General features: G+C 42.2%; 1 protein-coding gene across 12 annotated transcripts in view; it reads right to left on the reverse strand.

Annotated features, from left to right (window-relative positions):
• Positions 1-14675, reverse strand: part of SNX14 (sorting nexin 14) — a 119398-nt gene that overhangs the window by 84664 nt on the left and 20059 nt on the right. For all 12 annotated transcript variants that reach the window (XR_009463658.1, XR_009463657.1, XR_002093298.2 and 9 more), the window contains exons 6-8: positions 10940-11027; positions 7630-7714; positions 3540-3696 (exon numbers count right to left, since the gene is read on the reverse strand). Coding sequence is in view for 7 of the 12 variants with exons in the window: in XM_059731706.1 (XP_059587689.1) it covers positions 3540-3696; positions 7630-7714; positions 10940-11027 (330 nt within the window). In the remaining 5 variants the exon portion in view is untranslated. The remainder of the gene's footprint in view (positions 1-3539; positions 3697-7629; positions 7715-10939; positions 11028-14675) is intronic.

Below are 14675 nucleotides of genomic sequence, written 5' to 3' on the forward strand. Positions count from 1 at the left end.
CTCTGAATTTGCAAATCAAGCAATTAAGAGGTCATAACCCCTGGATAAGGGAGTACATGAGAAATAGTCATCTCTCAAAAACAATCCTTGAGGCACAGGGGAAAGCCATACAATCTTGCAAGAAATATAAATCAACGGACAAGGAAGGCCCCTTGAATGAACATGGAACTGTTGGAGCTCATTAAACTCAAAAGAGAAGCCTACTTCAGTTGGAAAATGGGAAGCATCACCAAAGACGACTACTCAGCACTTGCCTGCACTTGTAGGGAACGGTCCAGAAAAGCCAAGGCACAAACCGAATTCAGGCTAGCTATGGGGATCAAAAACAACAAAAAGGTCTTCTTCAGATATGTGGGAAATCAAAAACAGAACAAAGATAGCATTGGGCCCGAGAGATCAAACAGGGCAGTTAACATCCAATGCCCAAGAACGGGCCAAATCTCCTAAATTACTTTTTCACATTGGTTTTTCACCTTCCCAAGGGGATCACACTGTCAGAAAGGACATGAACCAGCCTGGGAGCTGGTGGCAGGCCCAAAATTGATGTGGACCAGATGAGGGAACACCTTGAGAAACTGGACATTCACAAGTCCGTGGGCCCAGATGGAATGCACCCGAGAGCCTTGAAGGAGCCGGCAGACACCATTGTGTCCTATTTGGCAAAGATATTTGAAAATTCACGGCACTTGGGTGAGGTCTTGGAAGACTGAAAAAGAGCCAACGTGGTCCCCATCTTCAAGAAAGGGAGGAGGGATGACCCGGGGAATTATAAACCAATCTCTTTGATGTCCATCCCTGGAAAAATCCTGGAGAAAATTGTCAAGGGATCCATCTACACCAGACTAACAGAAGGCAAGCTTCTGAATGCCAGCCAACATGGCTTTGTGACTGGCAGGTCTTTCCTGACCAACCTCATCTCCTTCTATGACCATGTGACAAGCCCTGGACAAGGGAGATGACATAGATGTCATATCTGGATTTCAAAAAGCCTTTGACCTAGTTCCCCACAATGTCCTCATGGCTAAGCTGGGGAACTACGGGCTTGATGATCTTATGGTCCCAATGGCTAGTCAAGTGGCTAGTTCAGACCCAAAGAGTACTAGTTGGCGGGAGCAAATCAATATGGTGCAGTGTGACTGGTGGAGTTCCTCAGGGCTTGGTACTTGGGCCGGTACTCTAACATCTTCATTCGCATCTGACTCCCCACTGCAGATTGTTAACTGGCAAAGTTCACGGATTTCACCAAATTATGGGGGAAGACTGTCATACCGCAGGACAGGCTGGGAACACAGGCCAACTTGGACTTGCTCTCAAGGAGGGCTGACCAAAACCTGATGGACTTCAATGCAGAGAAGCGCAAGTTGCTGCACCTTGGTAGGAAGAACCCTCAACATACTTACAAGCTTGGCAGTGCTATGCTTGCTAGCACTATGACTGAAAGGGACTTGGGGGTCCCGATTGACCACAATGAGCATGAGTCAGCAATGCAATGCTGTGGCTGGCAAAGCAAACCAAACGCTGGCATGCATCTACCGATGTATCTCAAGCAAAACCAGAGATGTCATCCTCCTGCTTTACTTAGCCCTGGTGAGACCGCAGCTGGAGTACTGCATCCAGTTTTGGGCCCCCCACTTCAGGAGGGACGTGGAAAAGCTTGAGAGAATCTAGAGGACAGCCACTCGTATGATCCAAGGCCTGGAGGGCAGGACGTACAGAGAGAGGCTGAGGGACTTGGGACTCTTCAGTCTGGAAAAGAGAAGGGGCAGGGAGGACTTGGTAGCAACCTACTATTACACAAGAGGGGTACATCAGGACCTGGGAGAACAGCTGTTCACCAGAGCTCCCTAAGGGATAACAAGGTCTAAAGGCCATAAACTCCAGGAAGGCCGATTTAGACTAGACACAAGCAAAACGTTCTTTACGATGCATGTGTCCAGGGTCTGGAACAGACTCCCACCAGAGGTGATGCAAGCACCTGCTCTGGACTCTTTCAAAAAACATTGGGATATTTTTCTTGCTGGGATCCCTTGATCCCAGCTGACTTCTCACCTATGGTAGGGGGGCTGGACTCGATCTCATGAGGTCCCTTCCAGCCCCTAATGTCTATGAAAGCTTCATCTACCTGGAACATAATAGTGCCCAACATAACATTCCCGTTATGTATAGGGTGACCATATGTCCCTCTTCTGCCAGAATAGTTCCAGATTTTGGAGGCTAGCCCTGGTTGGCCAATGCAAATTAAAACAAGTGTCCTGGGCATGGGGTAGAAAGGCACAGCACCACCAGCTGCAAAATAGAAAGCCCTAGCAGAGAGCAAGACTGCTCTAAAAATAGGTTAGCCAGATTAGTGGAATGACCATTAGAAAGGGGAGATGATTTTTAAAACCTGTGAAGTAATGAATAATGGGTCATTAATAGGCCATTGACTTCCTTAGCTGCCATTCCAGAGCTGTGCCACACCACCCAATTCTTACCTCAGTCTGCAGTAGCATCCTTAATTAGGGGGAGGGGAAATGACAGCATCCCTGATTTCACATTGTCCCTATGGTCAGCCTAATTATGTAGAACGAGAAAACCACTCCATCATGGCGAGTTGAAGACAGTAACAAAATGATTCGGTTTTCACTGGTTTGCATTTTACCTAATAATTTGGCTTAAGGACACAAAAGAATAACATGAAAATGGAGCAAATACTGAGGCTCCACTTTCAATTCCCTTTTCCATTCCCCTGATTAACTGTCCTTTAGATACAGAATATTCCAAATACCATTGATTTTGTCAGAATTCAGTCTTCCAAATCAAGTTGCTTGGTTCTTTCACAGAAAAGGAAATTCAAAATTAAGGCTGGCATACTGACAAAGTTATTTATAATAAGGAAGGTCAATGTAGTTATGCAATAAGCAAAATGTTTGATGGTGTACTATTATGCACAAATGTAAATTAGATTCTGGGAATCAACAACTTGTAGGGGAGGCAGAGGAAAGCATGAGAGAGCCACTGTAATGAAAGAATCTAGGGGGGGGGATAAACACACTAATATAGAAGGGTTCATTGAGAGTGCCAGAAGTTGTTTTGGAGCCACACTGGCATGAATCCTTACATTATCATCACTGAATCTTATCAGTGCTTATAATAATTTTACTGTTTGAGTATAATCACTAAAGGCTATAAAAGTGCATCTAATATACAATTCATATTTGTTATAATACTACAGGATTTTAGATTGCTTGCTTAGTCACGGTATAACTGCTTTGGGCTTTTGGATTTAATATAAGAAATGCAAAACCCTGGAAGTCTTGGTTCAGGGATGATACCTTTTATTAGACCAACTAAGACATTTCTTAGTTTTGTATTTCTTTGTCTCAGACCAACATGGCTACCAAATACATCCCTGAAACCTGGATTTAATATAGGAATTTTAACTAAATTACTGCCTTGGGAAGATGTTAGAATTAACTTTACTAATACTGTAAAGAACTACAACATATGTCAACAGTGCAACCTGTAATACTTTTATTTATTTATTTTATTTTTTTTACCTGCACTCCATTGCTTTTGGGGGCAAAATACAAGGGAAGAGCATCTCAGTAAGCTTCCTTAAATAGTGGAGTTCATCTCTTCGACTTCTTAAAGCCACATGGAGCTCTGGTCCATATTCTTCTAAAGCAGCCTGTTGTAAAAATTCTGCATTTTGCACTGCAAATTAAAAAAAAAAAAGCTAAAAAGTTCCATTTCTTCCCCCCAGCATTTCACCAGGTTTAACATCACTTTCCTTTTTGATATATGGCATTAGGGTGGTAATGTTATTGCCATACATTCAATTGTCCAAGTTCCACAAATTAATAACTATTGAACAAAGTTACCTTGGCTTGAATTCTGAAGTATGATTCTATTATAGAATCATTTCTATTCGTTTCATGTAAAAATGAAAACTTCTTATATAAAAATTAAAAAAAATGGTCTTCACTGAAGTAATGCCATGTTGTATAGTCCTATAAAATTCTTCAACTTATCAGTAAGTAGGTGAACTAGACAATGAAAACAAAACCATATTGGCTCCGAGCTCCTTTCCTTTAGCTCTTGCCTCAACACGTCTTCCAAGACTAGACTTTTATTTACTGGCTTGTCTTAAACACAATTTAAGATTGGAGCCTTCACCATTTATTTAATCCCGACATGCAAGCAGTTTCCTTCTTAGGGCATACTTGAATATCTCAAGCTGCTCTTCCAAAGCAAAGAAGGGCAAGTAATTCATCACTTAAAAGTCGTACATGGCGCTTAAACTAAATCTGACAACGGGCCATTCTACCAGAAGCACTGCAAAAAAAAAAAAAGTACCCACATATCAACAGCTGTTTCTGGAGAAAGAAAATACATTTTAGTAGGCGGAGGCTCTGCATCTTAATTAGCAAGAAAGATTTTATAATCCCATTAAATCACTTCAAATACTAAAATGCATGGTAATAATTCACACCTTGTTGCACTGAATTAATATGGCCTAGGCTCTGCCAAGAAATGGTACTGCATGCTGAACAAATACCTGAGAATTAAAAAAACCCCAAAAAGATGTAAATTGCTGCTTTTAGCACACAACAATGTGTATAAAAACAAATCATGGTAAGCATGCAATTTCATCAAGAGTCAGTTGAGATTCTTATGCAGTACAAGCCTGGATCATCCATATCCAAGTGGGCTGCAACCCATTCAAGTCACAGCAGCTTGCCAAATAAAAAGAAAAAACCCAACAAACCAAGCAGTTCAGCTGTTCGCCGCAGCTTTTACTTCAAAGGGTGCCATTTCTTACTCAACCGGCAATCATGGGCAGGCCCAGACAGCTGCTGGAGAAGCAGCGGCTTTTTTTTTTTTATTTACCAAAATAAAAAGGTGAAGTAAACAGCTGGCACAGCTCTGTAGTTTTATGCAGCTATTTGCTACAGCTATACACTGTCTACAGCATATGGTGAACACACCTTTCCCTAAAGAGTAGCCCTCCAAAATTGGGGTGGGTGTTTTAAGCTCAGAAGTAGATTTCTGTGCTAAAAGGAAGGCATAGGGATGCTGTAATGGCTGGCTCTATTCTGGGCTTGCAGAAGGAAGAGAGTCAGTTCCTCTCCTCATAGCTAAAGCTGTTAACCCTCTCACAGCTGCTGCCAAATTGGCAGAAGCCTCTGACTTCAGTTTGGCAGTAGCTGCAAGAGTGTTAAAAGCTTCAGTTGTAAGGAGAGAGTGACTGACACTGGGGAATATTCTCTGTGCCTGTTCCATGCAGCCTCTTCAGCCATGACACTGGAAAATATTTTTCTTCATTCTTCCTTCCTATCTAATAGTGCATGTATTTTCTGGGGGTATGCAGTATGCATGAAAACAATATATCCCCTCCCTCTCTACCCACTTAGTGGCATGCAAACTCTTGTCTCTTCACAGGAGGCTAGGAACCTAATACAGCAAATAATCCAGGTTCTTGTATATACCACTTGATCCAGTTTAACCAAGTGACATCACGGAAGGCATGTTTGAATCATAAAATGCACCATGCCCACTAATTCCCAAACTGCAAATGATGTAGTTGTATTAGCACGGAGCAGCACACAAGTTAACAATTTCTGAGAGGCATGCACAGTGCTGCACAAACAAAGGTACCCTAATTCCAATTTGGATCCTTGACAGTATGAGAATTATAAATACGGAGTCAGCACAGGACATGGAAAAGAACTGTTTGAGAACATGGAACAGAAACCAAAGAAAAGCAAAAATGGGAAGAACAACAAAACAAAGAGGGGCTTTGGAGCTGGAGGTTGTAGAGAGGCTAGGGGGAAATAAGAAAAGAGGAAAACAACAGGAAACAAGACAAGATATGGACTCTATTCATAAATGTGGTTTGGAGAGTTGTTGTTTATCCTAACACCTCTGGGAAGGCTTCTTTCAGTCTTTTTAGCTACTTAACTCTTTAATTTCACTTTTTCACTTGAAATTCAGCACTTTTGAACTGGTAGCAAGTCTACCACCCTAAAAGTATCAAAAGCAGCATTATGCCATTCATAAGGAGAAATGTGAAAAATGCAGCTCTTCCAAGGAAAAAGTTGCAAGCATTTTTTCCTAACTGCCTTAGCTCCTTGGCAGAAGGCAAAGGAAACTTGAAGGCTGACTAAGACAGACCATGGACAGACCTTTCATCATTTAGCAAAAAACTGGTTCAACACAGCCACGTTATATTTCATGTAAGTTCACTAACAATCTTTCAAAGTGCCAGTGTACTATTTACTTGTATGTATATAAACAGAGTGGAAATTCCACAGAGAAACTGTCAGGTTTCCAATGTTTGTGAAATATCCATGTACATCCAGGAATAAATTATTGGCAGAATACAGCCTGTGAAAGGCAGCACTTCTTTTTCCCCCCCTGATTTCAAGTGCTTCTCTTTGCAGAGAGAGATATACTCTCAATGCAAAGACTCTTAATATGTTTAGCATGGAATATAAAAACTGCATATTTTTAATCAGTCTTGATTAGATGCAACCACTGAACCTCAATCATGCAAAGACAGCCTGCTGTTTATAACTATAAACAGAGTTCCTTAACACAGTTAACACTTTCACCAACAGCTCAGACCCTCAAGGACATCATAACGCTGTAAAATCAGAAAAGTGATTCCAGGTTTGTGAAAATCACCAGCATTTTAATGAAGCCAGCCTCTTTTTCTTATCCCTATTCAAAAGCTTGACTTTTTTTTTTTTCTTTTTAAGTCCCCCAGCCAGTTTCTTTCTCCCCTTCAAGCAACAAAGAAAGCATTCCCTTTGAAAAGCCATCCAAACACGGATGTGCTGCTTTTACAGCTGTGCCTGAAGCTATTTTTCCAAGCTGCTCAGTTTGCTGTAGTGGAACTTCAGGAACCCTACTGTGTTACAGACTGGCTTGAACTGGTTAAATGTAATAAGTTGTAAGTGTAAAACCAAGCTAGTGTCATTATTAACAGTTTGCAGTGTGTTTATTAGTTAATGCATGAACATCCTTTCATTTCTTATTGATCACCTGAAATGCAGAGAAAAGCCTCAAATAGTTAGAGGGCATTGTTCAGAACTGGGTGGGAAATATTTGTTAGCACACAACATTTAAAGGCACTGGAGCACAAAGTTTACTGCAAGAAGAGAAGGGCTTTGCTGCACATCAGTTGCTCCATAGTAACTGCCCTTGGTTACTCTTATCCCACAGTAGCCCATGACAATTTAACGCCCAATGAAAGAGATGTTATACAGATGTTTAGCTTTCACGTACCACAGGGTAAAAATATACATGCTAGCAGCTCCCAAAGTGGGCAATGCCGTCTTTTGCCTTGAGCTAACTTGTTGGAGTGCCTGTGCCCCAAGTTACTCTGCATTTTGGATGACATTCAAATCCAGCAGATACTCTGCATGAGGTCCTGGTGACCTAGCTCATATCTGCTCCCCTATATTCCAAGCCCTCTGTACAATAGGAAAAGTAACATTTTCTTTTAAAAAAAAGGAAAGGCAATGAAAGATTGAGATTAATCAATATGCTGGCAACTGTGTAGTAACACAATGTTTTAGGCTTAATAGCTTCAATTTAGATAGATTAAAAAGGTGCTAAATCTACACAAATTATTTGCAGTACCTTTCTGTCTGGCTTTGGCTATCACTTCTATATGTTTCATTGCTGCCTTCAGCATCTTCTTTGTAATAACAGAAGGAATATCCACCTAAAAAACAAATTCAAAATTAAGCAAAAAAACAATTCTTCCAAATTATTATTATATTGCTGCTAACTACATATTTTGTTCACTAAAAACATGTTTCAACTACAGTAATTGTCAGGATGCCCGTTTCTTTGGAAAGCAACATTTTTACACTTAAAAAGTTACTGTCTTAAACAATATCATGAGTATATTGTTAAAACATGAGCTGTTGAAGGGAACATACAAAAAACTGAAGCAAAATTAAATCTTCAAAACTGTTAAAGTCATTCTGAAACATAACATCAAGTTATACTCCATAAGAACTGCTCTGATCACTTGCCAAGTAGTAGATGCTGTCTATATTTGATTCCTACACCAAAATCCATGAATACACTGGAGAAAAGCATTAAAGTCGACAAGAACCAGAATCAAAAGTGAAGGCCACATCCTGTCTGCACTCAGAGTATCCTGCAGTGCTCATAGGTAGAGGCCTATTCAATTTGTGATTTCACAGAAATTTCGAAAATGGGGCATTGTCTATGAAAAATATTGGGCAATATCTGCAAAATCCACAACCAAAAAAAACCAAACCTTAATAAAAATAAAATATTGGCTCCCCAGAGGATGCCAGCAGTCTTCATGGTTACTGTGGCCTGGCTGCACAGCCCACCAGAAGGAAAAGGGGAAGAATGCTACCAGTATGAAGAGGGACAGCCAAGATGGCCACCATTCCCACCCCTGGCTGCTGACTGGCTGAGAGAGCTGCCTGTTGCTGCTGATTAGTGGAGAGCACAAGAGGCAGAGCCACATGACAGATAGCCCTCTTGGCCAATCAGTGGTGAGGGGCAGGGCCATATGATGGACAGCCCTCAACCAATCAGCAGTGAGGGGTGGGGCCACCCAGGCCTCTCAGCCAGTCAGAGGCATGGGGAGAGCCCCACTGCAATAAGCCCGTGAAAATGGTGGCCGGCTCTGCAATCTGCCCACAAAATCAGCCTCCTGCCTCCTTTATTTGGGTAGGTCCCCTATTCATCAGACCATAAGATCAAAAAGGGACTTCCTGGGCCATCAAGTCTAGACTCCTATTATTATAAACTATCCCAGTCATAGGGTCCCAATCATAAAACAAATCAAATACAATATGATAGATAATATTACTGTTTAATTCTGTCAGCAGGATTTTTCAATCATAAAAACTACATTGGTGTTTATTTGGGCATTTACATCTTTTTTCTTAAAAGAAAAATTAAATGGTTATCTATCCTGACAAGAAACAAACTTCCCATGACCCAAGTAGAAAAAGGATTCTCACGATAGCAGAAATATCTAGCAGGGACTGCTAAACAATTTTTCTTTATTCTTCTCAGAGTTGGTTTTTTGGGTTGTGTGTTTTTTTTGTTTGTTTGTTTTTTGTTTTTTTGTTTTTTTGGAGGGGGGGCAGGAAGGCAGGCCAGGATTAGGTTGTGCAAGAGCACAACCTAATGAAAATAATAAAGTAGTAAAAATGGGATAGTTTTCCTTCCAGAATTTTTAACTATAGAAATTAAATGCAGTTAAATCTGAAGCAATTAAAAATACTTCGTCCAACAACTAAAATGACAGACCAATTCATAGTAATGCACAGCACCTTCTTTTTTAAAGTTCTGTGCAGAACTGGATGTCCTCCAGCTAAGTAAAGAAATGGCACGCTTCAAAGTATATACAGCAACAAACAGCTAAGCAGTTCATCCTTAATTTTACACTTCACTGCAAACTAAGCAAACTGCAAAACACCTGGATATGGATGATCTAGGTTCCACTATATCCACTTAGGCTGTAAACAGAAGTTGTATTTGCCATAGTCCTGACTGCCCTAGGTTTTGATCCATGCCAAAACTGAAGTGGCACTTTCCATTTACACATATTACCCTTCCAAGCTGCTATTGCTATTCCTCTACCAGTAGGCCAGAAAACACATCCTGGCCAGCTTGTTAGGGAATGACCAGTGATGACCTTACCACACTGGTCGGGAATTATTTGGGCCCAGGGGCCACATAGGAAGTTTTAATTAAATTGCCATGGACCAGGTTAGCATCCTCCTCCCTCCCTCCCCCCCCAGTGCAACAATTCACCAAAACTCATGTGGGATGGAGGTGCAAGTAGACAGGAAACAGTGCTCAGGAATGGGATAGGCACTTGGGGCCAGGATCATAGGGCAAAGTTGCAGCATGACAACAGTGCAGGGCTGGGGCCCAGGGCAGAGCTGTGATCTGCTGCTCACACACCCCTGTAACAGGCACAAGTTCTGCTGGCAGGGACATGCAAGTAGCAGACTGTGACCATGCCCTGGGCCCTGACTCCACACTGCCACTGCCCCTGGAGGCAGCTCCCTGCCTGCCCATGCTCCTGACTGGTCTCCATAGAGACCCCAGGGACAGTGTGCGGCCAGGGCAAAGCCCTGGTTCTGCGGGCGGAAATATGTGGGGTCAGGACCCAGGGCAGAGCTGTGATCCACTCCCTGCATGACCCTGCCCTTTAGGAGGGAGGAGGGCATGGGGGGCAGGACAGGGGAGCAACCCTGCTGGTACGCTGTGTATGCTGGCAGCGATGGAGGGCCAGCAGGTATAGGTGAGATCACAGTGCTGGCTGGCCTGAGCAGGGCTTATCCCCATGTGGAGTGCTGCAGGGGCAGTCACGGGCCAGATGCAATCATTGGAGGGCACACCCCATGGGCTGTATTTTGCCCACCCCTCCTTACAGGCACATACCACAACATCCCAGGAAAAAGAAGTGTCACCACATTGTTTCCTGCAAACTTTAGACAGTCTTGAAGCAGGTCTTGTAAGCCTGTAGAATTAACAGGCTCTCTCCTAGGAGAAATGTAATGTCTATTTACAAAACCCTTTGAGGAATTTAAAGAAGCAGGGGAGGCAAATAATAGACTGCAGCTCTGTGCTATTTAGCAGTTTTCTTTAATAGCTTCCTTAAATTTGATTTTGAAATGGTTACTGCAACATAAGAGATGATCTAGTGCCAACACAAAGTATCATTAAAAACAGCTGTGAAGATACTTTCGTTCTTAAGAATTCCACCCAACTCATCTGCAGCCAGGAGTACACGCTTTGGAGAAAGAAGGTATTCAAAGAGGAAAAAAAAGAATTCCAGAGGAAGTTTTATATACAAAGGGTAATAAGTTCCTTTTGATAATAGATAAAAAGCATATCACTTCTTTCACTACAAAACCATGTTAACATCTCTAAGCCATTTTACCTTGTGAATTCTGCGAACTAATACAGATGTGAAAAACCGCAATGTAGCTCTCAGTTCATCTACGAAGGACTCATCATCTGTTACTTCACTGCAATGTTTTAAAAAAGATCATAATATAAGAACACAGCAAATATTGGTTTGATATTGATCCATGTTACATCTGACACTTCTAAATAAAAGAGTAATATCAAGTAGCATTTGAAAAACAAAAACTGTCACTAAATAAAAAAAATATTCATGAAAACTGGGTAGGGCCCACAGGACTGGTCTGCTCTTAATGAGTAGAAAAACAAGACAAACTTAAATATGCTTATTAGGTAATAATTAGCTATGACTGAGCGGTGGCCAGAGTGCAAAACAGTCAGAAACAGTACCCCAATTCCTTTACTAATATTGACTGGCTGCATGACCTCAGAGCAGGGTTCCATGTCCAGTACAGTCTTTCCACAAAAGAGAGAGTTACCAGCTTCAAAATAAAGGAGTGAGCCCAAATCAGCGCTTACACAGCTCTCTGAAGAAGTGCTATAATGCTCAATATTATAAATTGATCCTGGCTGAAATCTGAACGAGTTGGTGGAGCCAAAAGACTCCCTGGTGTCTAGTCTCCATACTGTCCTGAACAAGGTCAGTTAGCATTAGAAACAGCACAAAGATGATGTGCTCAAGTCCTTGCTGCACCTAATTCTAACCCTGCTGCCTTTAGGTGAGGCAATCCAAAACTTGTCCAATATTTGAAACCTACCCCTTTGCAAAAGAGTAGCAACCTCATTTTCCTGTCAGGGAAAAAAGGGGCTGCCCGCAAACAGAAGGGAAGGAGAAAAAATGTCCCAGAATATTAGATAAATATTTTCACTATAGCTAAAAGCAGTTAGAAGAGTTGTCCTCAACAAAAACTAAAAATCCTCTAAAAGCTTCAGGCAATGCACCAGGTTCAAAATCTTTTCCTCTACTTGATCCAAGCACTTATTTCCAAAACCCTATTCTGCCAAGCAATGTACAAACATTCAGATGATCTGGTTCCTTTTAGATCCCGCAGTTCCAACGCGCTGAAAACGTTTTCTATATCCATTCAATAGAACAACATGCAGGGCCCACAGACTCTCCATCATCTAACAATCAAATGCAATTTTAAATGATAAAATATTGAAGACAGCCACTTGTGTGGCCACCCTTGAATTTTATTTTATTTAATAGTTCAGGAGATCATCTATATTCCACACAACCTTAAAGTCTACATAACTAATAAAAAAACCCAAAAGGTTTTTCAATACAGTAATGCACAACACAGTGTTCAGGCTCCCCCTGCTGTTCTCCCAAGTCAGTTAAATGCATAAATACAGATGCTTCCTCTACCTGAAGGGTATTTGTACCCCAAAGCTTGCACAGAAGATTTTTTCCAACTATTTTAACTGGTCTAATAAAAGATATAAGGTTTACCAAGAACCTTGTCTGCCTATGTCCTTAGGCCAACCAATACCCCTACATTCAGAGCATTCATTGCACTACCACAGCAAACACAGATATACAGACTTATGATGCATTTAAAAATAAATTGACAAGAACGCCCTAAGTAAAAATTAAAAAATCTGAGCTTACAAAGAACAAGAGATAACAGAGAATAAGGCAACAGTAGTTAACAATTTGTTTTAGCATACAAAAATGAACCCTACATTTAAATAGGAAAGTCACATACAAAGTTCACAAGTAAAAGATGTTCTTCTATACTTTATTTCCTTTTAGAAATTAATCTCATAACATGCAATTAAAATGCAAAAAGCTGAAATTTTCCTTCAAAATGCTTAGAAATACTAATAAACAGTACACCTTTCAGTTACAAAACCCTGACACAGTTCCAGTCTTTTAAAGGCTTCTTTACATTTGAGCTTAACTTTAACTGTATGAGTACTCAAACTGAAAATAACTGCTCAAAGCCTTAAATTAAGCACTCATAGAGGTCTTTGTAAGATTAAAGCTTGCATCTTGACTACATTTTCCTTACTTAAAAGTAGACAGATTATTTTTAAATTATTTGTAATTAAGAAAGGTTTTTTGTTTTTTTTTTGGTTTTTTTTTTAAGACTAAAAGCTCTGAGTATAGGCAATGGAAGCAGGGAGCAGCCACCAAAGAGGAATCTCTCTCCCTGGCGTGCTATTGCAGGGAATCAGTTAGACAGGCCAAGGCAGGGCTTGAACTCAGGCTGGCTTAAACAAATCAAGGACAATAAAAAGTCCTTCTTCAGGTATATAGCGGGCAAAAGGAAAGCTCAGAGCAACATAGGGCCCCTGCAGGACAAATCAGGACAGCTGGTGGTTGACATGGGGGAAAGCAGCAGAGCTCTTCAATGAGTTCTTCGCTTCAGTATTTCTATGTACCAACCAAGCCAATTCCCCCACCTCAATCATTGATGGATGTCCACGTGGCACCAGTTCGCCTACGGTTAGTTCTGAAATAGTTAAGGAGCTCCTGGAGGAGCTGGATGGGTACAAGTCAGCAAGCCTGGATGACCTCCATCCACGGCTGCTGAAAGAATTGGCCAGTGTCATAACTGAGCCACTGGCACAGCTGTTCGAGCACTCGTGGTGCTCCGGCCAGGTCCCTGAGGACTGGAGAAGGGCCAATGTGGTGCCCATTTTCAAGAAAGGGAGAAGGGATGAGCTGGGTAACTTTAGACCAGTCAGTCTTACCTCTATTCCTGGGAAAATGCTAGAGAAAATAATCAAAGAACACATTTGTGCAGGCCCAGCAGGGGAAACAATGCTGAGGGGAAACCAGCACAGGTTTGTCACAGGTAGATCCTGCCTGACAAACCTTGTAGCCTTCTATGACCAGGTCACACACTGCCTGGATGCGGGAGCCAAGGCAGATGTCATCTTCCTGGACTTTAGGAAGGCCTTTGACACAGCTTTGCACCCTATCCTCATTTGGAAGCTAGCAGACTGCAGAGTGGACGCCTACACAGTCAGGTGGGTGGCCAACTGGCTTAGGGACCGTACCCAGAGAGTGGTGGTGGATGGTTCCTTCACGGCCTGGAGGGAGGGGGGCAGTGGGGTCCCGCAGGGTTTGGTCCTTGGACCGATATTATTCAATATCTTCATCAGTGATTTGGACGAGGGCGTAGAGAGCACCCTCTCCAAGTTTGCTGATGATACCAAGTTATGGTGCAAAGTTAGTACACCGGAGGGCAGGGAGCAGATTCAGGCTGACCTGGACAGGTTCATTAATGGGCAGAGAGAAATAGGATGCAATTTAATAGAGATAAATGTAAGGTACTCCACCTGGGAAGGAGGAACCCCCAGCACACCTATAGGTTGGGGAGTGTCCTTCTCAGCAGCTCGGAGGCAGAGAGGGATCTTGGAGTCATAACTGACTCCAAGATGAACATGAGCTGGCAGTGTAACGAGGCCAACAACAAGGCCAATCGCACCTTGTCGTGCATTAGCAGGTGCATGACTTAGAGGGGGAGCATCACCTCCTTTGTTCTATGCGGCACTGGTCAGGCCGTAGTTGGAGTACTGTGTCCAGTTTTGGGTGCCGCACTTCAAGAGGGACACGGGGAAATCTCGAGAGGGTCCAGAGGAGGGCCACTCGCATGATCAGTGGCCTTCATGATAGACCCTACGGGGGGAGGTTGAGAGAGCTGAATCTCTTCCTTCACATGTGACAGCTGAGGGGAGATCTTGTGGCCACCTATAAATTTATTAGGGGGGTCAATGGGAAATAGGCGAAGCACCGTTTA

This window comes from Alligator mississippiensis, chromosome 1 (assembly GCF_030867095.1).
Source record: "Alligator mississippiensis isolate rAllMis1 chromosome 1, rAllMis1, whole genome shotgun sequence".
In the NCBI taxonomy this organism is placed as follows: domain Eukaryota; kingdom Metazoa; phylum Chordata; order Crocodylia; family Alligatoridae; genus Alligator; species Alligator mississippiensis.